The sequence below is a fragment of the Aethalodelphis obliquidens genome, unplaced genomic scaffold (genome assembly GCF_003676395.1).
Source record: "Aethalodelphis obliquidens isolate GAN/ISIS:26980383/991018 unplaced genomic scaffold, ASM367639v1 scaffold11, whole genome shotgun sequence".
NCBI lineage: Eukaryota > Metazoa > Chordata > Mammalia > Artiodactyla > Delphinidae > Aethalodelphis > Aethalodelphis obliquidens.
Genome location: NW_020837955.1, coordinates 15,674,943 through 15,697,524, shown reverse-complemented (window position 1 = coordinate 15,697,524; position 22,582 = coordinate 15,674,943). Strand labels below are relative to the sequence as shown.

General features: G+C 49.4%; 2 protein-coding genes across 6 annotated transcripts; both read right to left on the bottom strand.

Moving 5' to 3' along the window:
- Positions 1–664: 664 nt before the first annotated feature.
- HOGA1 (4-hydroxy-2-oxoglutarate aldolase 1) lies at positions 665–22,450 on the bottom strand. 5 transcript variants are annotated; one of them, XM_027112213.1, is made up of 7 exons: positions 21,871–22,418; positions 11,295–11,359; positions 10,901–11,104; positions 10,273–10,407; positions 9,918–10,014; positions 8,069–8,202; positions 665–2,124 (listed from the first exon to the last, which is right to left on the bottom strand). In XM_027112213.1, the coding sequence occupies exons 1-7, from the start codon at positions 22,079–22,081 to the stop codon at positions 1,975–1,977; spliced, it is 996 nt and encodes a 331-aa protein (XP_026968014.1). In that variant the 5' UTR covers positions 22,082–22,418; the 3' UTR covers positions 665–1,974. The 5 variants fall into 5 exon arrangements, with proteins under 5 accessions (XP_026968014.1, XP_026968017.1, XP_026968016.1 ...); XM_027112216.1 differs by lacking the exon at positions 21,871–22,418 and adding an exon at positions 14,991–15,957 and having other exon boundaries at positions 10,901–11,028; positions 11,231–11,359; XM_027112215.1 differs by lacking the exon at positions 21,871–22,418 and adding an exon at positions 14,991–15,957.
- Positions 16,043–21,863, bottom strand: CUNH10orf62 (chromosome unknown C10orf62 homolog). Its single transcript, XM_027112212.1, has one exon. It carries the CDS (start codon positions 18,610–18,612, stop codon positions 17,572–17,574), a length of 1,041 nt encoding a protein of 346 aa, XP_026968013.1. The 5' UTR covers positions 18,613–21,863; the 3' UTR covers positions 16,043–17,571.
- Positions 22,451–22,582: the final 132 nt, after the last annotated feature.

The following is a 22,582-nucleotide window of genomic DNA, read 5'->3' as shown; positions in this document are numbered from 1 at the left end:
AGGCCACAGCAGTGAGAGGCCCATGTACCGAAAAAAAAAAAAAAAGCCAGGCAGGCTCAGGTTGCCCAAACTAGTAAGTGGCAGAGCTGGGTGGGATTTGTATCTGGGACTTTTTGACTCCAAAGCACTTTCCACTGAATTCCTCATCACCTTGAAAGTCAGGGTGCCCAAGTCCTGAGACCATTTATTGTCACACCTGTTGGGTTACCTCAGGCAAGTCTTTCTCTGAACATTCACCTTCCATGCTAACCCATTCACTTGCATGACCTTATAAGCCCTGAGAGGAAGGTACCATTATTATCCCTGTATTACAGATGAGGTTCAGGGCAGTTAAATAGTTTTCTAAGGTCTTGCAGACACTAAGGTACAAATCCAAGAATGGAAATCCCAGAGACTGAGCTCTTCACCAGTATACTAGGCTGCCTCCCTAGCCCTAACTTTTTGCCCCATCCCTAAACCTGATTCTCCTCTGAGCCCAGATCTTCCAGAAGTTGCCTGTGAGAAGAGCCCAGGTGCTAAGCCCCAAGCTTCAGTGCCAACCAGATGCCCCGTTTCTGCTGAAGATTGATACCTTTTATATTCTCTCTTTTAGCCCTTGCCCTAAACAAGGATCTGTTTACCTTTCTTTTAAACGAGAGTAGTTTTTATTTATTTATTTATTTTTTACGAGAGTAGTTTTTAAAAAATTCATCTCAGGTTTTCTGCCACTAGTCAGATATCACTGAATAAGGTTAAACTTTTTTTTTTTTTTTTTTTTTTTTTGCCGCGTTGCTTGTGGGATCTTAATTCCCTGACTAGGGACTGAATGCAGGCCCTCGGAAGTGACAGCGCGGATTGCTACCACTGGACTGCCAGGGAATTCCCAAGGTTGAACATTTTAGAGAAAGCAGCCTTTTAATGAATGTGCTAAGTGTTTCTAAATATCTCACTTGAACCTATTTGCCTCTTACCTCTACCATTTAAAATGTCAATAACTTTTTCCCTAGGCCTCCAATAATCTAATGGTTATGTTTGCTCAGTATTCTTAGGGCCTCTCTCAGAGGTGGGAAAACACAGACCTTGGGAGCTAAATTGCCTCTGGGAAGGTTCTTGATATCTGGGCTGGAAACCTAAGATCTGCATAGCAGTGGAGTGTTAATCTGTACATAGCCACACTAATTTAACTTATTCAATTTTATTGCAGTAACAAAGTAATTGTTCCTAACAATAAAAGCAGAGTGTGTATAGGCAAGAGGATGGTCCTATCTCAGGCCAAGTCCCCTTTCCTAATGTTTCAGACCTGGGTTGGCTAGAATAGCCTTCTAGAATGGAACATTTATCCACCAGGTGTCATTATTTACCAGTTCTGGCAAGCCACTGGGCTGTCTCACTGGTGCACGTGATGGTTGGGATAAAGGCTAGAGACAATATGAGATCAATCAAAATAGGTTTAGGAAAGGATTAGAATGCAGCTTGCGGGGTGGGGGGGTGTCTTTGAAAGACCAGTGACACCTTTCTGATCAGGTTTCCCAACCTATTGCTTCCCCTGGAAGGAGTCAGAAGTTGGGTTCTCAGGAGTCACCCTGGCTTCCTGCTGCACTGTGCTGGACTCAGGTTTGTACCCCCAAGTCTAAGCAGTCTTCCTTTCAGTAAAACATGGCATTTCTGTGCCCAACTGCCCCCGTGACTTTCCCCTCTGGGTCCTGGTTCACGTGTCTCAGGGGATAGAAAAGCACAGTAGAGAGACAAGTAAGTCATTGCTCCTTCCAAGACTGAAGGTCTCTAGAGACCCAGAGTTCAGGATACAAATGCGAGAGGTCACGGGGCCGGGAGAACAGGAAACGAGCGTGCATGGCAGCGCCTGGAGAGAGGCTACCTGGATGACTGAAATAAGAAGAGGGGCCTTGAACCCTCGTCCCCCCGCGCTCCTCTTCAGGCTGCTACCGCAAGGCAAGAGTTTGGGATGTGCGCGGTCCGGCCGTCCCGTCCTCACGCTCAGAGCCAGCCGTTGCTGGTGAAATCCAGGCGCAGCGCCTCCTCCTGGGCGGCGCTCAGCTCCTGCAAGGGGGCGCGGCAGGGGCCTCCGTAGTAGCCAAACCAGTCCATGGTTTTCTTCAGCCCCGGGATCCCGAAGCGCCGGGTCACCTGAGGAGCAGGGCCTGTTAGAAGAGACTGGGGAGTCCCCTGCACACACATCTGGGACCCAGACATGTGTCACTTGCAGAAAGTTAGGGTTCCCACCCTTCCCTCCCGGTAAACTAACTACCCAATCTATGACACCCAGGGTAGGTCACCAGAAGGCAGGTCGGCAGTAGAGAACACAATGCCAAAACCTAGAATGAAGGAAGGCACCTGCTTTGGTTTTAGGAGAGAAATCTGCCCCATCGGGGAGGAGAGTGGCATTCGGTCCTCAAACTGGGTTGGGAGAAGGCAGCAGCGCTGTGGGTCTGGGCGGTAGAGACTCACTGGTCTGCAGCCCAGTTCCCTGGAACCTGACTCAGGGCACACCAGGAGTGGAGAGTCGGAACAGCCCAGACCTCTACTGCCCCCGCAGCAGGGTCCCTCCCCATGCACCCATCGCTCCTCCCTGACCCCAACTCCAAATGCTCTCACAGGGAAAACAATGCATCCTTGTCCGAAGAAGTTTCACTCTGTAACCCTGTATCATTTACTTATCTCTGAGCAAGTTCACTTGCCTAAAACACGAGGGGGCCGGATAACACGACCTCTAAAGTCTTTTCCATTGTAGTGGGAGATCTAATTTAAAATCATGCATGGAGTTTTACAGAAAATGAAGAATCAAGTTTCTTTGTGTTTAGCATAGCAACGGGTTGTTTCATGCTGTTGGGAAGTGTTAGATTAATCTTTGACTACCTAAAAACTAAGAAAGTAATTATTACTTAATAAAGTTTCATTTTGAGGGAAGTAAAACCTTAGAAATATGGGCTTCATGAAGGGTAAAACTAATAAAAGAGGTTGTTTGGGGTAAAGAGGCTGGGAACCACTGATGAATGACTGGCTAATAACTATTCACCACTAGAGGCCAGTAGACTTTAGCAAGCCTCCTCCCAGACCTGGCTCCCATCATGTTCTAATAACCTGAGCATTTCACCCAAAACCTGACTAGGGTGGGAAAGACGATGGAAACAAGAAGTACCTAGAGGAAAGCTTTCTTCCACATAAGGGTCTGAAGATCTCTGATTTGCCCCTCTTCAGATGCTGAGAAAGGGTTGAACACTTTGGAGGTAAAAAACAGGGAAAATCCTAAATATAGCCTGGGCAGGAGGCCGGCTGGGTGGGAGGGCAGTGGACGCACATTGTGTTCGAGCAGGGCAGGGCAATAAGGTGACATCAAGCTGCTCTTGGGGTGGCTGAGCCTACAGCCAGGGCAGCAGAAAGGTGTTCCAGACATTCCTGAGTGTGTGCCCAGAGTTGGCACAGGACGGGGCGCAGAGTGAAGGGTAAGGCAGGATGGCATGCCAAGGGCTAGGAAGGCAGCAAGTATCCTCTCTTCCCAAAGGACAGCCCAAGCTGCTTCGTCTATCAAATTAGGAGGTAACAACATCTACCCCATGTCACAAGAATTGGATGAGAAAAATGCCACTATTTAGGCCAGACCTCAAGCGGCCTGGAAACTCCTCCTCTTCCTAACCGGGTGGTCTGCAGGTTCTGGGACCTTCTCTCTCACAGGCAGATGGGAGTGGGAGAGAAGAAGTCCCGCCCCAGTGGAATGTCAGAATGTATAGTACAGCCTGGGCCCTGATGGGGCTCAGCTGAAAGGCCCTCATTTCTGCAATTCTTACACCCTATCTGTAGCCCGTCCTATCCCAGGAGAACCTTCACATCCAGGGAAACTCGTGCTTGCCTCCTCAGCTGTCCTTTCTCTAAATCTGAGTTAATCTGTCCTTTTGAGGTAAAGATATAAGCTGTGAGGGAAATCTAGAGCCCTCCCACCACTTTCCCAAAGAAAACATTGCCAGGCTCCGTCTGGGACTATTGCCTCAGAGGCAAAACTCAGTCACAAGACAAATATTTAATGCAATATTAAAAAAAAAATGCAAGGGCTTCCCTGGTGGCGCAGTGGTTGAGAGTCCGCCTGCCGATGCAGGGGACACAGGATCGTGCCCCAGTCTGGGAAGATCCCACATGCCGCGGAGCGGCTAGGCCCATGAGCCATGGCTGCTGAGCCTGCGCGTCCAGAGCCTGTGCTCCACAACGGGAGAGGCCACAACAGTGAGAGGCCCGCGTACCGCAAAAAAAAAAAAAAAAGATGTCAGTGGAGGCCACACGAGTAGCAGTAAGAAGGCACTTCTACCCCTTTCAGCTACGGAGGTATCCGTAGAGGCCTAGTGTGGAGCCATTATTATTTCTAAACTCCCAAAAAAGAAATCTCCAGGCCCAGATGGTTTCAATGGAGAATTGTTTTTTAGTGTTTAAAGAAGACTTAACATCAATTCTCACAGCCTCTTCCAGAAAACAGAAGAGGAGGGAACACTTCCCAATCAATTAATGAAGCTATTTTTACCCTGATACCAAAATCAGACAAAGACAGGAAAGAAAGAAAAGAAAGAAAAGAAAGAAAAAAGAAAGAAAGAAAGAAAGAGGTGGGGGGGAGGAAGGAAGGAAGAAAGAAAAAGGACTACATACCAATATCTCTCATGAATATAGGCAGGAAAAACCCTTAGTAAAATATTAACAAATGGAATTTGGCAATATATAAAAAGTTATACACCATGTGCAAGTGGGGTTTATCCCAGGGATATAAGTCTGGTTCAATATTTGAAAATTATTAATGTAACTTACCATATAAACAGGCTAAAGAGGAAAAAAAATCACATGGTCAAATCAATCAATGCATAAAAAATTTGACAAAAATTAAACACCCATTCATGATTTTTAAATACTCTCTGAAAACTAGAATAAGGGAGAACTTCCTCAACTTGAAAAAGAGCATCTACAGAAACCTATAGCTAACATTGCACTTAACAGTGAAAGGCTGAATGCTTTTCTTTAAGATCAGAAACAAGGCAAGGATGTCCACTCTCCCTACTCTTATTCAACATAGTGCAGGAAGTTCTAGCCAGTGCAATAAGGCAAGAAAGGAAATAAAAGGTATGCAGATCAGAAAGGAAGAAATAAAACATCCCCTATTTGTAGATGATATGATTGTCTATGTAGAAAATCCCAAGGAATATAGAAAAAAATCTCATAGAACCCATAAGTGAGTTCAGCAAAGTCATATGATACAACATAAAGAAGCAAAAATCCACTGTGTTTCTATACATACTAGCAATGAACATATGAATAGTGAAATTAAAAATACAATATCATTTATAATCACTCAAAAAATATGAGCCACTTGGGTATAAATCTCTCAAAACTTGTATAGGACTGGTTTGCCAAAAACTGCAAAGTGCTGATGAAATAAATCAACGAAGGTCTACATAAATGGAGACATAACTATATTCAAGGATTTGAAGACAACACAGTAAAAATGTCAATTGTTCCCAAATTGGTGTACAGGTTTAACACAATTCCTATCAAAATTCCAGCAAGGGGACTTCCCTTGTGGTGCAGTAGTTGGGAGTCCGCCTGCCAATGCGGGGGGGCACGGGTTCGAGCCCTGGTCCGGGAGGATCCCACATGCCGCGGAGCGGCTGAGCCCGTGCGCCACAGCTGCTGAGCCTGCGCGCTAGAGCCCACGAGCCACAAGTAGAGAAAGCCTGCACACGGCAACGGAGACCCAACACAGCCAAATATAAATAAGATAAATAAATTTATAAAAAAAAAAAAAAAATTCCAGCAAGTATTCGTAGACATCCACAATATTTTTCTAAAATTTATATGGAAAGACAAAGGATTTAGATTAGTTAAAACAATTTTTTGGGAAAAAAAAGAACAAAGTGGGAGGAATCAGTCTAGCTTAAAATCTTAAAATCTGATTTTAAGATTTATTACACACCTACAATAATCAAGTCTGTATGGTACTGCAGAGGGATAGATCAATGGAGAGAATAGAGAATCCAGAAATAGACCTACACAAATACACCCAACTGATTTTTGACAAAAGTGCAAAAGTAATTCAGTAAAGGAAAGATCCATCTTTTCAGCAGATGGTGCTGGAGCAAGTGGATATCTACAGGCCAAAAAAGAACAGAAAAAAAAAAATGAACCTTGATCTAAGTCTCATACGTTTTACAAAAATTAACTCAAAATGGGTCACAGGCTTGTAAAATATAAAACTTTTAGGAAAAAAATAGAAAAACTTTACAATCTAGTGCTAGGCAAAGAGTTCTTAGACTTGCATCAAAAGCATAAACATAAAAGAAAATATTGATAAATTAGACTTCCTCAAGATTAAAAACTTTTGCTCTGTAAAAGATCTGTTAAGAGAACGATGAGACTAGCTACAGACTGGGAGAAAATCTTTGCAAACCACATTTTTGACAAAGGACTAGTATCTAGAAGGTATAAAGAACTTCCAAAACTCAACAGTAAAAAAAAAAAAAAATCCAGTTGGAAAATGGGCAAGAGACATAAACAGACATTTCAACTAAGAGGATATATAGATGCCAAATAAATACATGACAAGATGTTCAACAGCATTAGCCATCAGAAAAATGTAAATTAAAACCACAAGATGTCACAACATGCCTATCAGAATGGCAAAAAAAAAAAAAAAGTCACAACACCAAATGCTGGTGAGGATGCAGAGAAACTGGGTCATGCATACATTTACACTGGTGTAAATACAATATGGTACACTCACTATGGAAAACAGTTTCTTAAAACACTAAACTTGCAAACAACATACGACCCACCAATTGTGTATTTATCCCAGAAAAATGAAAATTTATGGTCACACAAAAACCTGTTCGTAAATGTACATAGCAGCTTTACAACCAGCTTTCCTTCACCAAGAGAATGGTTAAACAGGCTGTTTATGGCCACACCATGAACTACTATGCAGCAATAAAAAGGAACTATTGCTTACATGTGCCTGAATGAATCTCCAGAAAATTATGCTGAGTGAAGAAAGCAAATCTCAAAAGGTTACAGACTAAAAAAAAAAAAAAAAAAAGATTTGTTCATAGAGGAAATAAAAAGGTTATAGGCTATCTGATTCCATTTATATAACAGTCTTGAACTGATAAAATTATAAAAATGAACATATTTGTGATTGCCGGGGGTTAAGGAGGGGGTGGGGGCAGGAGATGAGTAGGTGTGGCTCTAAAAGGATAACACGAGGGATCCTCATGGTGCTGGAAATATTCTGTATCTGGACTGTATACATGTCAAAATCCTGGCTGTAATTTCATGCTACAGCTTTTTAAGATGTTACCATTGGGGGGAACAGGGTAATGGGTACCTGGGATCTCCCTGTATTGTTTCTTATAATTTCACGTGAATCTACAATAATCCTAAAATTAAAAGTTTAACTTAAAATATGAATAAAAACATGTCTCCAGGGACACACGTTTTTCTTTATGCCTCAGACTCCAATATGCTCAGCACAGCACTGCCTGCAATTGACAAGCATTCCATCTTGCCTCTTCTCCTTGACTTGCCCAGCAGAGTTGGGGTACACAGTCTGACTACAGAACGGATTATTTGAAGACAGGACTTTCCTGGGAAAGCTGCGCTCTGAATACCTCCAGCCTTCCCACTCCTTTATTACTCTAAATCATTCTATTTTTCAGGATCTGGCCCCTTATAAAGCTGACGTAAAGGCCCATGTTTCCCTCTCTTTAGGCAGGGCATCTCTAAGTAAGGTTCCAGGATTCCTGATGTCACAGTCATCCAGGATGCTTGTCTCAATGACTGTTCCTGAGCCTAAAGGAGTAGAATTTTAACCAGCTCCCTAAATGAATTCTAATGCACACGTAAGTTTGAGAACCAATGTGGTTCGACTTTGTTCCTGAAGTCAAGATTTTCTGGGGAGGCACAAAGAGTTCCCACACTGGGATGTTCTCTAAAAGGACTTTCTGAAAGGGAAGAGACCAAGTGGGGACCCCTGTGCCAGCACTGGCTCCTGTTCCAATGAGGACACAGACCACCCCCACTCTGGGTCCATTGGCTGGGAACTCACCGCAGTGTTTGGCTCAATGAGGCGGTGCTGCAGCTTCTGGGCATCTTCCCATTGCCCTGTGAGGCAGAGTCGCTCTAGCTGGCACACCTGAGCCCCCAGGACATTGGCCAGGGCACACACGCCCCCTACAGCTCCTGCCACAGAGTAAGATGCAGAATACCAGGCAGAGCCTCTGCCTGCAGAGAATTCCAAATCCTGGTCCCCAGCACCCCTTTGTTCTGGGCAGACAGGCTGTGCATTTCTAGGCCACTGGTTAGCCATACCTGAGACACGCTCTGTGAGTTCACAGATTTCCAGAGAGAATATTTCCAGCATATTCAAAATAGACTCCCACAGGCTGAGGGGCAGGGAGCAGAGCCTGAAGGCTAACTCAAGGACAGTTCCTTCCCTGCACACCCCTCCCTCCACCCCCCACCCCCTGCAGAGTAGAGTCCCACCTGCCAGTTGATACCTCCACGATCCTCCAATAGCCCCCTGACTCATCAGCCCTGGAAGGGGATGGAGTGGATGGGAAGCCTTTGCTCTACTGAAATTTTATTCCCCGCAGTGAATTCAGCCTGGGACAGCAGCGAGGGAGAGGTTAGGGGAGGGGAAAAAGCACTAGACAGAGGCAGGAGACCCAGCATTTCCTCCCACTGGCTGCATGAACTTGGACAAGTTATCAACCCTCTCCAGTTCTCTTTGTTCTCATGTGGGCAATGAAAACGGGCTGGCTGTGATCTCAGAGGTTCCTGCCGCTTCTGCCAGCCTGTGAGTGTGATTCCAAAGCTAGTTAGGGGTGACTCAAAGCAGAGTGGCCTCAAGACTGGAGAGAGAGTAGGCATTTCAAGCTAATGCTAATATAGCTCGAATGAGCTAATACAGATGCCATTTATTGAAAACCTACTATGTGCCGAGCACTATGGCAGACATAGGGCCAATGCTCTCTAACCCTCATAACACCTCCCTGCTTTGCAGAGTAGAAACTAGGCCCAGAAAGGTCATGTACTTTGCCCTGTTGGTTCTCAGTGAATAAATGGCAGAGCTCAGATTCCAGCTCAGATCCCCAACTTCCAGAGCCTGTGATATTTCCATCTACCACACTCTCAGGAATGAAGCATAAATGGGTCCCTTCTACTCTCCCCTTTAGAGACTGTGACAAGGCAGAGGGGAGCTACACAGGACCTATACTACAAGTCAAAGTCTGCAGAGACAAGAGAGAATAGGAACCAGCATTTTCCCCTGCATCGTTGGAAAAGTAACTCAAATCTACACTCACTGGGGCTTCAGCTGAAGGGAGCAGAGGCTTCCCTCCGCTCCATGGCTCAAATCCAGTCTGAACCCAAGGACCTTGACCCCAAGCAGATAAGAGCAGTTGGTCTAATGGTGACATTCCTAGGCTCCTGGACTGGAACAGAGTCTGATCAGGCAGCTGAAGACCCCCAGCCCAACCCCACAGGCCTGACAATTCATTCTGGCCTGGACCCACGGAGAGAGGAAAATGCACCCCCCGACTAGTGGGAAGGGCCCCAAGGCCTCTTCCCTCAGAGAATGATTTACAAGGTGAGATTAAAGGAGCTACGTTTGTCACCTAAGCAGGGAGCTTGAGACTTCGAGCAAACTGTAGGCATCCCCCCTACAGGCCAGGGATTGTACTCGGCCACCCTCCTCTGCCCAACAAGGTCACCCACAAGCACCCACTATTCAGATAAGTAAGCAGTGTGCCAGACCTCTGAGGTTTCTGAGCAGGCAGGCTGGCAAAGGCCCCCTCTACACCCAGTCCTGGCCCTCACCATCTCTCCCAGCAGAACCCAGCTGCCTGCGTATGTCTTGGTCACGCATCACAGTTTGAGAGCAGTGAGAGGCCTACCCACGGCATAGCTGGCCAGCAGGAAGCCAGCCGATCCAGCCAACACCTGGAAATCCTGCCTCCTGGTCTTGTGAACAATCAGCCCGATCCTGGTCACCTGTAACGGCAAACCTGGTGTGAGAGCTGGGCCCACAAGCTCTGCCACCAGCCTGGATGGGGGCTGGGCAAGTGTGGGAGAATGAGAGCCCAGGTCCCAGAGAGATGCCTCAAAGTTCAGATGAACCCCAGAGAGCCCACAGGACAGAGGGAACCCACACAGGAGCCCCGGACTGAAGCGGGTCCCAGAGCTGCCCGGAAGTTGGTAGCAAAAGAGAAGAGGAGGAGGGCGTCCCAGCCGAGAGCTGCTGCCACTCACATCACCACCGCTGTCCTTGATGCCCACGATATTCGGGTGCTGGGAAAGCGTGACCACCGCATCCACAGGCAGGTCCAGCCCCGTGTTGGCTGGGACACTGTAGAGCACCACAGGAATTGGAGACAGGTCGGCAACCTGAGGGGCACAGAGAAGAGAGGAGAGGGCAGCTGCCCCAGGCCTGAGGCGGTCCAGGCTTGGGTCTCTGCAGGGCTACCTGGACTGGCCCACCTGCTGGGCTAGAAGTCACAGTGCTATGCACCCTGATTGCAAGCACTAGTCCTGGCTAACACTTAGGAGTGCTTTCTGTGTGCCAGGCACAGTTCTAAGTCCTTTATGTTTTGATTGGATTTAGTCCTCACAACCACCCTGGAGGAAGATTCCATTATTCCTCCCATTTGGGAGGGGAGGAAACAGCAATACAGCTTGGTTAGGTCAGTCACCCACTGTCACACAGCTGGTACCTGGTGGCATCCCTCCCCTTTCCCAAAGCTGCCATTCATGGGAAGTAGGCTCACCACTCTGCTCCCAGCTTCTCTCATCTCCCCTCCCCTCCCCAAGCAGTATCTCTGCCTCACCCAGCTTCCTCTTGGCCCCAGACCTCAAGCCCACACCCACCCCTCACACCCACCTTGGTGTAGTGGTGAATGAGGGCGGCGCTGTTCATGCGGCCGTGATAGTAGCAAGGAGTCACCACCATGGCGGCGTCAGCCCCGACCTGGGCCATGCTCACCGTCATCTCCACCGTGGCCTGAGTGGCTGCAGGAGGAAGGAGGAAGTCTTCCCTACAGGCCGCGGTGGGCGAGGGCAGGAGGCAGAGGACTGGGCTGGGACCCTGAGGCAAGCAAGGGGCGCAGAGCAGAAGAGACAGAGCAAGCGCTAGACCGGACCCAGCCCCGGGTCAGGGAGCCCGCCCCCGCCCCCAGCAGCTACCGCCAGGGCCGGGGCATTAAGGCCTCACACTCGCAGCCGGAGCCGGCTAGCAGGAGCTTGTCCCTGGGCAGGGCCTGGCGCACGCGGCTCACCACCTCCAGGCGCTCACTGCTGGTCAGGAAGGGGAACTCGCCGTTGGAGCCCTGGACCACGAAGCCTGCAAGAGAGGCAACACCTTCCCACGTGCTTGTGAAAAAGCAGATGTTGGACTTATGCTCACCCAGGCTCCTACCTCCCCGACACCACAGTTTATCACACATTTCCTCCCCAGTCCTGATGCAGGCAGAGCGTGCTACCCAGTTGCTGTGACAGTGTTCACACTATTTTTCTTTGTTTTAATGAGATATTTTAGGCATGCCACAAAGAATAGTTAATAATAGAATCCACATCGGTGTACCCAGCACCCACGACACCTGCCCCCACCCCGTCACCGTCCTCTTCCTCACCTCTGGCGTGTCTCAAGTGGTTATTGTTCCCATTCATGTCTTTATACCCTTAAAACATACATCTGGACCCATAAACAATCTGTAAGATGGGTTTTGCCATTTAAAACATTATAGAAATGGAATCACACATAACATTCTGCAGTTTGCCGTTTTTGCTCACCATTGTGCTTTGCACCTTGGCCACAGCAGTACAGGGAGCTCTGATTCATTCACTTTCATTGCTGTATAATATTCTCTTGTGAAGTTAGACCACAATTTACTTTTCATTCTCCCTTTGATGACATTTAGAATACATCCTAATTTTGCTATTACAGACAATGCTGAAACAAACACGTTTAAAAGTTTCTCTCAGTTTAGATACTTAGGCGTGTAAAGGCTGAGTCGCGTGTAAATGCACCTTCACGTGCGAAAATTCTAATTAGCCAGTTCATGCCCCAGCAGCACATAGAAAAAAATGCTAGTGCTCATCCACACCAATACTGAGTATTGTCAGAACTAATTTTTGCCAATTTTCTGGGTGGAAAATGATGTCTCATTATTTTTTTATTTTTTTGCGGTACGCGGGCCTCTCACTGTTGTGGCCTCTCCCGTTGCGGAGCACAGGCTCCGGACGCGCAGGCTCAGCGGCCATGGCTCACGGGCCCAGCCGCTCTGCGGCACGTGGGATCCTCCCGGACCGGGGCACGAACCCGCATCCCCTGCATCGGCCGGTGGACTCCCAACCACTGCGCCACCAGGGAAGCCCACATCTCATTATTTTATTTTGCATTTTCCTTTTTTAACCATCATCTGTGAGATTTCTAACTTTACCAGTTAAAGGTGTCAACACTTTTATATCCATGAGAGACCAGTAGAATTGATGCTCTTCAGCTGAATCTAAACGGAATGTTAAACCATTTTCCTCTCAGCTTTTTTCGTTTTACTTTCTCGTTCCTGTTCTTTCTCCTCTCCATTCCATTTCAATTTTTTTTCTTAAATACAGCATACAATAAACGAAGAGTATTAATAAATAGAAGACCGTTTGGGAGGAACGAAAGAAAAGAAAGCCAGGGGCAATGTTTGTATACAGAATCCCTGCCGTACAGTTCTGATGGGCCAGAAATTTGACTTGGAGCTTCCCGACAGTCAAAGCTAAAAGGGAAACGTGGTCAGCTGACAGATATGTAGAAATCAAGATAAAGCAAAGCAGCTGTCCTGGAGAAACACAGCGTTTCCTGGCACTGGGACAAAGAGAGGTTGTTCCTATGAGTCATCCTTAAGGGGACACAGTGTGATGCGGAGACAACGTTACACCACAAACCTCTCTCTGTGCTGTTCACTCTACCGTTAAAGTCCACTGAGTGGGTTGCCAGAAGAGCTCACCGGATACTTAGCATATTTCCCCCAGTTTTTGCCTTGGTAACATCGCAGGGAACATCTTGAGGCAAACAGATTTTGGCTTCTGTTGCATTGCCTCCTCAGGATCAATTCCTCCATGTCAGGCTAGGGCCTATGGTGGGAGCCTCCTTCTGTCTTGCTCCATAAGGCCACAGTGATTTCCCAGTGCATCACCCCACTTGCAGAGTTGCCAACCCCAGAGAGGGCTCCAATCCAGCCACGATTGGACCAGCACCCTCTGGCTAAGAATTTAGAGAACAAGCTCTTGCCACTGCCTCCGCAACATTTCCTGCCAGCCCCCTTGAAGGGGGCGTCTTGCTTCAGACATGTCTCCAGACACAGTCACTCACTCCCAAGTCCCCTTTCATTCTGGTGGTCAGTTCCAGAAGCCTCCAGTCCCCACAGTTGGACTTGGCCTAAACAGCAGGATAGCTGGGTCTTGAGCTCCCCCTGTGCTCAAGACTCCTAGTGGCTTCTCCTCATTTCATTTAAGGGAGCATCCGACCCAGGCCTGACTCCCAAGAAGGAAGAGATGCCAGGCTGGGGGAGGGGAAGTGTGATAGCGTCAGGCAAGTGCTGGACTCCAGTCCCTCTGGCTACTGGGCAAGTCACAGCGCTCTCTGAGACCCCATTTCCTTTTCTTTGGGACGACAATAAAGTCACTTCAATCCTACCTGATAGGGCTGTCTTAAAGGCTCAAATGAGAAAATGTAGGAGAAAGAAAGCACTTTGAAGTCTGTGAACTGATACTGCCAAGAACCCCCTCCTTCTCCTTGACCAGATGTCCAGTTTCAGGCCTAATGTGCCACCATGGTGTAGAGGTGGGGCTAAAGGAGAGGAAAAGGCCAGGGTTCCAGATGGGTGGGGAGTGAGGAAAGTGAGCGGTGGGGAAGCAGGGAGCAGCACAGTAGGGTTGTCAGAGCCCGGGTTTAACTCCCAGTGTGGCCCCTCGCCAGCTCTGAGCCCTTGGGCAAATGGTTTAACCAAACCTCAGCTTCCCCAACTGAAAAATGGGGGTAATATTGGTGCCCCTTTTCAAGACTTGTGAAGTTTCAATGAGATACTATTTGTAAAGTGCTTGGAATAGCTAGAACCTGGCATTCAATATGTTAGCTGTAATCATTATATTAGTCAGAGGAGTGCTCAAGCCTTAAATCAGGAGGGTGGCAACTTTCAGTCTGAGGAGGGGGAGGATGGCTGGTGTGGGACGGGAGGCTGCACTCAGGAACCTCTCAGACCCCCTCCAGCTCTAAGAGGAAAGAGACTCATTTCAGAAGCTTCTCTCCCTTGCCCCCATGGTTATTCTGGCTGCTCTGGGGAGCCAGAAAGGCTTGGTGAGGGGAGTAGGTGGGGGCTGAGGACACACAAGCAACAGCGTGATTTACTGTGGCCAAAAGGAATCACAGTCTCTTTTATGTAAGTAGTATCCCCAGTCAGTGTTATGCCCCTTGGCCCATCATCATTGCCACCTCCTCCGAGAAGTCTTCCTGGGATCAAGCCTTCACTGGACATCTCTCCTCTGAACTTCCATTACCTATTCCTTGTCCTTTCCTGCTGCCTACTCAAAAGTGCACAGAGATCCTCAGAACCCTTCAATCTGCCCGACCCCCACTTGTTGGGACTTGACAAAATTTCTCAAACTGGCCTCTGCTGTGAAATGAGGAAATTGGATGGGACAGTCTCTTAAGTTCTCTTTGCCTTGAGGCTTTGGAGTCACTTTTCGGGCTTTTCCTCCTCCCTTTTGCCTATCTCTAAATGTTCCCCTCTAGCCAAACTGACTGTCAGGGTCCCCAGACACACTGCCATCATCCTGCCTCTACACCTTTGCTCCTGTACCTTTCTCTCTGCCCAGAACACCTCCCTAGTTGCAGCCCCTCAGATGCTGCAAGAACCACGAAGCCTTTCCTTAATCCCCCTCTCCCTTGTGCTCCATAGCATTTTGTCCTTGCCCAGCACTTGCCCTACCTTGTCTAGAAGCATCAAGATCAAAGATGGTGTCCTCATTTTGGCCTCCTTCGTGACACCCAGCACACTGCCTGTTGACATGTGCGTTGATAATTTGTTGCATAAAAGAAAAATTGTCCCAAACCTGGTCTAAGGCAGAACTTTTTTGCATGATGTAATTCATAACCTCCCACTAGGAAGAAATGAAAGTTCCTGATGAAATGCTTAAGCAATTTCCTAATGAGCTTCAATGGAATTAAGCCTTGGCCTGGGAAACGAGCCACTCTCCCAGCAGACTCTAAGACAAGAGTCTAGTGACTGTTAACCTCTCTTCTTTCTATCTAGTCTAACAATGATTTAACCATTCTCTTTTCTTATAAAAATATCCTTTCCAAGAGCATATACTTGAGTTGGCTGCTTAGAAGCTATTTTCCTTGCAGCACAACTGTAATAAAACTCTGATATCCCTCTTAACTAAATTGCCTGAAAACTTTTTTGAATTTTAATTTGAACTACTTTCCAATTTACAGGAAAGTTGCAAAAATGGTACAGGGCATTTCCATACAGCCCTCCCCCAGCCCCCTACTAATGACAACATCTTACCTAACTAGAGTACAATGATCAGAACCAAAGACTTAACATTGGTACAATGCTAACTACACACTTTATTTGAATTTTGCCAGTTTGAAACTTTTTAAAAGTTAAGATTCCAAAGTCATAATTAGCTAATCTGAAATTTTATGTAATAAGTTTTTAATAAGGGATTTAAGGTCTTCCAGATAAATGCATGCATTTTATGCATTTTAACAGTCACTTGCAGAAGCCAAACCTCACTACTCTCGCCTTCCATCTAATTAGCAGCTTCCAACATTTTCCAGTATGATTGACCCTATTTTTTTCCAACTAAGATTTTTATTATGAAGTTTTTTTTTTTTTTTTTTTGGCTGCACTGTGCAGCATGGGGTATCCTAGTTCCCCAACCAGGGATCTTACCAGCGCCCCCTGCAGTGGAAGCGTGGAGTCTCAACCACTGGACCGCCAGGGAAGTCCCTATTATGAAGTACTTTAAATACACACACACACACACACACACACACACACACACACACACACACACATCAACATTTATATAAAGTCACTTACTAGTAATGTCAAAAATATTCAAATACTCCCAACTATGCTCCATAAAATCAAATGACAACATTTAGGGTGTTTACAGATTTAACCATCCTTTGCAATGATTCTGGGCACCTTCTTCCTGGAGTTGGAGGCCCACAGGTTGGGAACCACTGGTAAATCCATAATAGATGCAAATGGTAAGAAATTTCTACGTAAAGGAGACACTGGAGGTTAGACAGTGCCATGTAGCTGACTCCTCTCAAGTTTCATGGGGGAGACAGCTGCCTCCCGTTAACTGCCTACCTGGGGGTCACTGCTTGCTCCAGAAATGGCTTTGTGAAACCCAGGAAAAGGAGGCAAGGAGAGTCCCAGGCTTGCCGGAGGGCACAGCGAGTGTCAGGACATGTGGGAAGAGGACAGGGATAAGTATAAGAGAGATAGGCCCACTGGGGGATGGTGGACATCGGACTCGGGGGTAGCACAGGGCAGGGGTTCGGGGTACGGGCTTTGGAGTTAGGCCAAGCTGGGCTCTGACCCCAGCAACATCACTTACTGTCTAGGCTGTCTCAGGAAAATTACACCTCTGAGCCTCACTACAAAATGGAGATAACATAATACCCTCCTCATGGGGCTGTGCTGTAACACAACACAGAACATGGCATATACTAAACACTCAAAAAAAGGTGGGCAGAGCTACTGGTAGTACTAATCCTACTACAGTTTAGCAGTACTGCAACAGAGGCAGCCCCAGCAAGAGTAGCATGAACAAGGAGAGAGCATATGGCACGGTAGCTCTGAAGGTAGGCGGTGGGGAGGCACCAACACGGATCCCAGTGCGGGCAGGGAGAGGGCGGTAGTACACAGGGTGACCTACATCCCACCCCTGCTTACTTCCTGGCTTCTCAAAGCCTGTCTCTCCCCACTCCTCCCAACTCCCAGCTGCTCCCTCCTTCCTTGGTAGCAGCAGGTCGGTGGCAGTTGAGCCCCCTGCCCCACGCCCAGAAACTGAGACCCGGGAGGCCGAATTATGGAGTCTCGAATCAGCCCACATGAAGAGGACTGTGGGAGGAGGAACCCTCTCCCCAGAGGCCCGCCCAGACCTGGGGCTGGCCACAAAGCCCTCAGACCCAGAGTGAGGGTATACAAGGCTTTATTGGCTCAGTTCCAGGCAGCTGGCATCAGCATGGTGCTCTCAGCTGCTCCTGGGATCTGCCTCGCGCATCCTCTCTTGCTGGGTCTTCCGTGGCCTGCGAGTCTGTCTCAGCTGCTTCAATTCCCCCCAGCTCTCCCTCCATCAGGGGCCATCAGTGGCAGACTCCGCTCACAGAATCCAAGGGACCCGGGACCCCTGTGAGGGCCTGACGAAGCAGGGATTTAAGCAGCATCTGGGCCACATAGTTTGCCCCATCGGAGAGACGGACCACATAGGATGCCTGTGATTGTGTGCCAGCCCTGTGGGGGGAAGGGGCATCTCCATCTGTGGTTAGGTGGCTTTAAAGGGCTGGTAGGCCTGGTGGCTGCTGTTCGGCGGGCTGTGGCACGGGTGGCTCGGGTGGCTTGGATAACCCTGGTGGCCATGGCTATGGAAGGTGTGCATGTGGTTGGCACCAGCTGTGATGGTTTCCTGCTGGGTGAGGAAATTCCCTTTCAGCTTCATCTCCACCTCCTCGAGGGCCTTCAGCTCCTCCTGGCTGATGTCCTTGGACTCCAGGTGGCCTGAGTTCTGGCAAGCCATGGCACGCTGCAACATGGAGATAGCCAGCTGCTGCCCCTTGGTGTCAATCTCCTCGGTACAGGCAGCCACGGCGGCCCACATGGCCTCATCCGTGGACGAGGATTTCCCAGACTCCTCGTGGGTCTCTTTGGTCACTGAGGTCCCAGACATCCTCTGCTTGCTGGTCAAGGGCTCCCGGTGAAGAGCAGTGCCCTCTTCTCCTTGCCTCGTGGTGAAGGTGTCCACAGGAATCGTGGTGCTGGCCTCCCCGCTGCCGCTCTCAGGCTGGGCAGCAGCACCGCTGCTGCAGGCCCCGGCGCTGTGGCTGCAGGTGGGGTTGCTGCCGGCAGCCAGCTTCTCTTCGGAAAGACAGCTGAAGTGCGATTTGATCCAGCTCTCCTTCCTTGCTTTGCCGCTTTCTGGTGGCTCCTGCTCGTCTTGTGCAGTCTCAGAATCTATCTTCCTTCTCCTCTTCCTCTGCATCCACAACATGAGGGCTCCACCTCCGAGTAAGAGGGCGGTCCCCAGCACCACCCTGCGTGATGGTTGCTGGATGAGCTCCAAGAAGGTCTCCAGGACCCCACGCCAGGCGGGCAGAGCTAAGAGCACACTGGGAGTCGGGGAGCCCAGATGGTATGGCTCATGCTTGAAAGGACAGGCTCCCCGAGGTTGTCTGGCAGGCAGGCCCCACGCTGTGCCCTCCCTAGGCTGCCCCTCCCACCTCAGCAATGAACCCCATTGTGAGGAAGGTGGTTGAGGGGCGGGGCGGGGAGAGGTCACAGGATCCTTTATGTCTAGTCTGACAGGCATGGGCTGAGGCCTGGGACCTTTCTCCCACCCTGACAGCTGTCCCCAAGGTCAGTGGAAGGGTAGCTTCCCCAATTCTGAGTCCCTTCTGCCTCCTGCTTGTGACCTGTTCTGCAAGTCAGGCCTTCTTATCGTCCAGTCTTTGGTTTCTCTTCCTCCCCATCTGATGGCACCCAAGGGGCAGAAGCTGCTGGGTCAAGCTGGCCATGGTTGAAAGACCCCCTTGGCTGGGCTGGCATCCATTCCTGGCTGCCTAAGGCTAGTGTCTCCCTCCATGAAGGGCCGAACCCCACTGCCAGCTCAGTGCATTCCATCCCCACTTACAGCCCCCAGCCCCATAACAGAGAGGGTCCGGAAGCCAAAGGGGTCCAGAAAGGAGCTCATTCTGGAGTAACATGAGGTCACAATTGGGGGGAAGACAAGCAGTAGACTGAGAAGGCAGAATACGCAGGACAGGAGACTTCAGCCCGTCCCAGATCCCTGGGGCCATTTCAGGATGGGGGCTGCTACCTCTTGCCTTAATGCACCTGCAAACCCAGAATTTGCCCCCAACTCCCCTGTAAGTGGGCAGAGTTCAGGTTATGAGTGGGTGGGCCAGCTGGCCAGGCTCTCTGTGGGTACAGACAACTGAGAGTCTGACCGTCAATCCCAAATTATACCCAGGGCCTCTCAGGGCAGACACAGGCCTGGGCCACTCCCAGAGGCATATGACACATTTCTCAATGCCAAATAGGGTTATAAAAATTGTGATATTTTAAACAAAATATTTTATTTAACGAACTAATGGCTTTAATATACACAAAATATTATACCTTATCACGAGAAACCATAGTCTTCCCTTCATAATAAGGGAATAAGACAGAAGCTTAAGCTTTTCTGGGAAAAATCACCTCCCTGATCCTGCTGGAGTAACTCTGGGGTCATCCACTAACCTCATTTGGAAATAACAATTCAAAGTTCATCTCTGAGGTTGTTTGTGGGTGTGAGTTCAGGGACCAATGGCCCTTCTGCAAAAACCCTTCCCTCTGGTCTCCGGTTATAAGTTTTATTTAAAAAGAATACTCTTTATTCAAATAATTAGTACAAATTAACTATGCTGAAAAAAAATAAGTAAGTAATAAATAGAGCTGCACAGTTTCAGGCAACGCCTTTCAGAAGAATCTCTTAACTCTTCACTAATTCATCAAGGGCAGGTTCCCATCTCCTCTTTGGAGGACCTTTAACTCATTGCAGGAGGCCCTGGCAATGTGATACATGATGGTTCCCTCCCCTGCTCCTGAGTTTAGGCTGCAAAAGGGGGTGAGGATCCAGCAAGAGAGACATAGATTTTCGCGCTAGAGTGGCTCACTGCTCCCTTCCCAGGCAACCCGGCTGCATCCTGGGAGCTGTGACTGGGCCCTATGGCCCGGTGTTATCTGTGCCAGGACCTCGGGTTTGGGTTCCTTGGGAGGACTGTGTTGAATGCTGTGGCCCGGTTGCCATTCTAAAATGAGGAAGCCGGATCAGAGGTTCAGTGATTTTTCCAAGGTCGCCGTAACTAGCAGAACTAGAACTCCTACAGGTCTTCTAACTCCGGGTGTTGGGCTCTTCTACACAGTGCCCTGCTCCCCCATGTGCGGGGGTAAGAGAGAGCTGAGGTGGGAGCTGGTGCCTGTGTAGTTTACCAATGGCCAGCCTGCCAAACCCTCTGCAGCCTGTGCTCCTAGGCACCCCTGTCCCCACTGCAGCAGTGAGTTGTGGGGAGGGGGAAGGAAGGGTCCAGAGAAGAGCCTGGGGCGCAGGCAGACACTGGATGCAAAGTCTACCCTCCCCACCCCCTGCACTAGGGTGTCCTTGAACCCGGGAGGTGAAGCAGAGTCTTCGTTTAGAGATTCAAGGAGCTTCTCACTTTGCTTCAAGAGATCCGGGCCTCAGCCCAAACCTTCAGGCTCCAATGAGCTGAGCCCCAGCAGAAATGTACTTAGAGTTTGTGTCACTGCTCAGTGTGGACGTCCACAGGGCATTCACTGGCCGCTAGGGAAGGTTCACATCGCCTCAGCACTGAGATACGAATGGGGTCTCAGTCATGCCAGCGGGCACTGTCACAACGCGGCTCTGCCCGCAGTGGCGATCACACTGTCATTCTAATCATCGTTATCACTGGAATCCACACCTTCTCATGTACATACCCTTCACAATTTACAGCATGCTTTCACTTGCATTCTCTGATTCTTCTCCCCACCCTCCTATGATGTGGCCATTATTACTCCCACGTGTCAGATGGAGAAACTGAGCTTTAGAGAGATCTCACGGCTAAGTCAGTGGCCGAGCTGTGGTTTGAATCAAGAGTGCACGTTCCCAACTGCTCCACTGCATTACCCCAGTCGGAACCACTCCATTCCCAAGTTGGTGCCCATCAGGGTCTGTTTATTAGAATCTGACCTAGCGGCTCATCAGTCAGTGCAGTGGAGTGAAACCGAGCATGGCTGTGCAGTCAGACCTGAGTTCAAATCCCAGCTCAGCCACGTATTAGCTGAGTGACCTTGGGCAAGTGATCTCGTCACTCTGAGCCCCAGCTTCCCAGTCTGTGAAATAGGGCTGTTGAGAGCACTGCCTCAGGCAACTGTCACGGGTGATGGATGAGGGTGGGCAGGGCAGGACGGGCAGAATTTGCCGCTTCTTTTATCTTCATTTATCGTGCCTGTGGCTGTGTTGTATGTTGAGTGTCACAAATATGATCTGGTCTCTGATCTCAGAGAGGGGAGGCCCATGTGTAACAGGGAAATGAGTCAGAGGATCCAGGACAGGAATTAATTTGGCCGAGGGAGGCTTTGCCCGGAAGAGAGTGGGCAAACAAGGCTTTGAGGGAGATGAGCCCGCTGGCGGGGCTGCCACGTGACACCCCACTGCCCTCACATCTGCACAGAGTGGCTGGTTGACAAAGGCTTTCACACCCATGATCTAGTTTCATCCTCACAATAACGCTGGGCTAAGAACTTCAACGGTTTACAGCTGGGGAAACTGAGGCAGAGGAGATTCAACCCAAGATCACAGGCCAACCCAAGAGGAGATTCAACCCAAGATCACAACCCAAGATTCCTGCCTGGCTCCTGACTCCAGACCAATGCCCCCTGTTCCTCTCTCATAATAAAATGACTCCCAGGGTACCCGACTGACCAAGAGCAGCTCGAAAGAGCCTGTGTACCCTCCTCTGGTTGCTGGCTGAGGAGACCAGCGTCATTCACATCTCCCCAACTCCCACAGCGGACAGACCCCGCTTACCTCGGAAGGGAAAGGTGCCCAGTTTGTGCAGATTCTCCTCCAGTTTCCCATAGTCCACCTCGGCCGTGGCAGTGAAGGGGGTGGTCACAGGGGGGTAGATGCCTGAGATGTCCACCTTCCTCCCCTCCCCTGAGGCCCAGCCCCCCACGGTGCTGGACAAGGCCCTGCTCAGCCCCTGCCTCACAGAGGACCAGACTCGGGGGCCCAGCATCTCCACAGGAGGCTCAAAGCCCAGCTGGTCTCTGCCCCCGAGGGATGCTGAATTTGGACTCCTTCCTACCCCAGTTAATGATCTATGTGTCTGGTTAAAAATTTGCTGCCCCCTGACTTGTTGGCTCTCAGGCAGGCCTGGGCTGGGTGTTTCCAGGGTCAGAGGCTAGGCCTGTTGGCTCCAGGGAGGTCTTCCCTCCCCCTGGGGAGCAGCTGGAGAAATGCCACAACCCAGTGTCCCTGTGGCCAGACGGAGGACTGGTTCCTTGGGTCCTTACACAAAAGGGTGCCTCCAGTGGGGCCCGGCCCTCCTCCCACAATTCCCAGCCCCAAAGCCAGGAGCCACGCTGGCTTCCCCGCTTCCGCGTGGCAGTTGAGAGCTTGGCGGAGCCGATTGGCTGAGCCGGCTCTTCCCTGTGGGAGGCGGGGCTGGCTGGATGAGACCTGTGATCTGCCGCCACTGCCCCACTCCCCTGCCAAGCTCCTCCCACCAAGCCTGCCA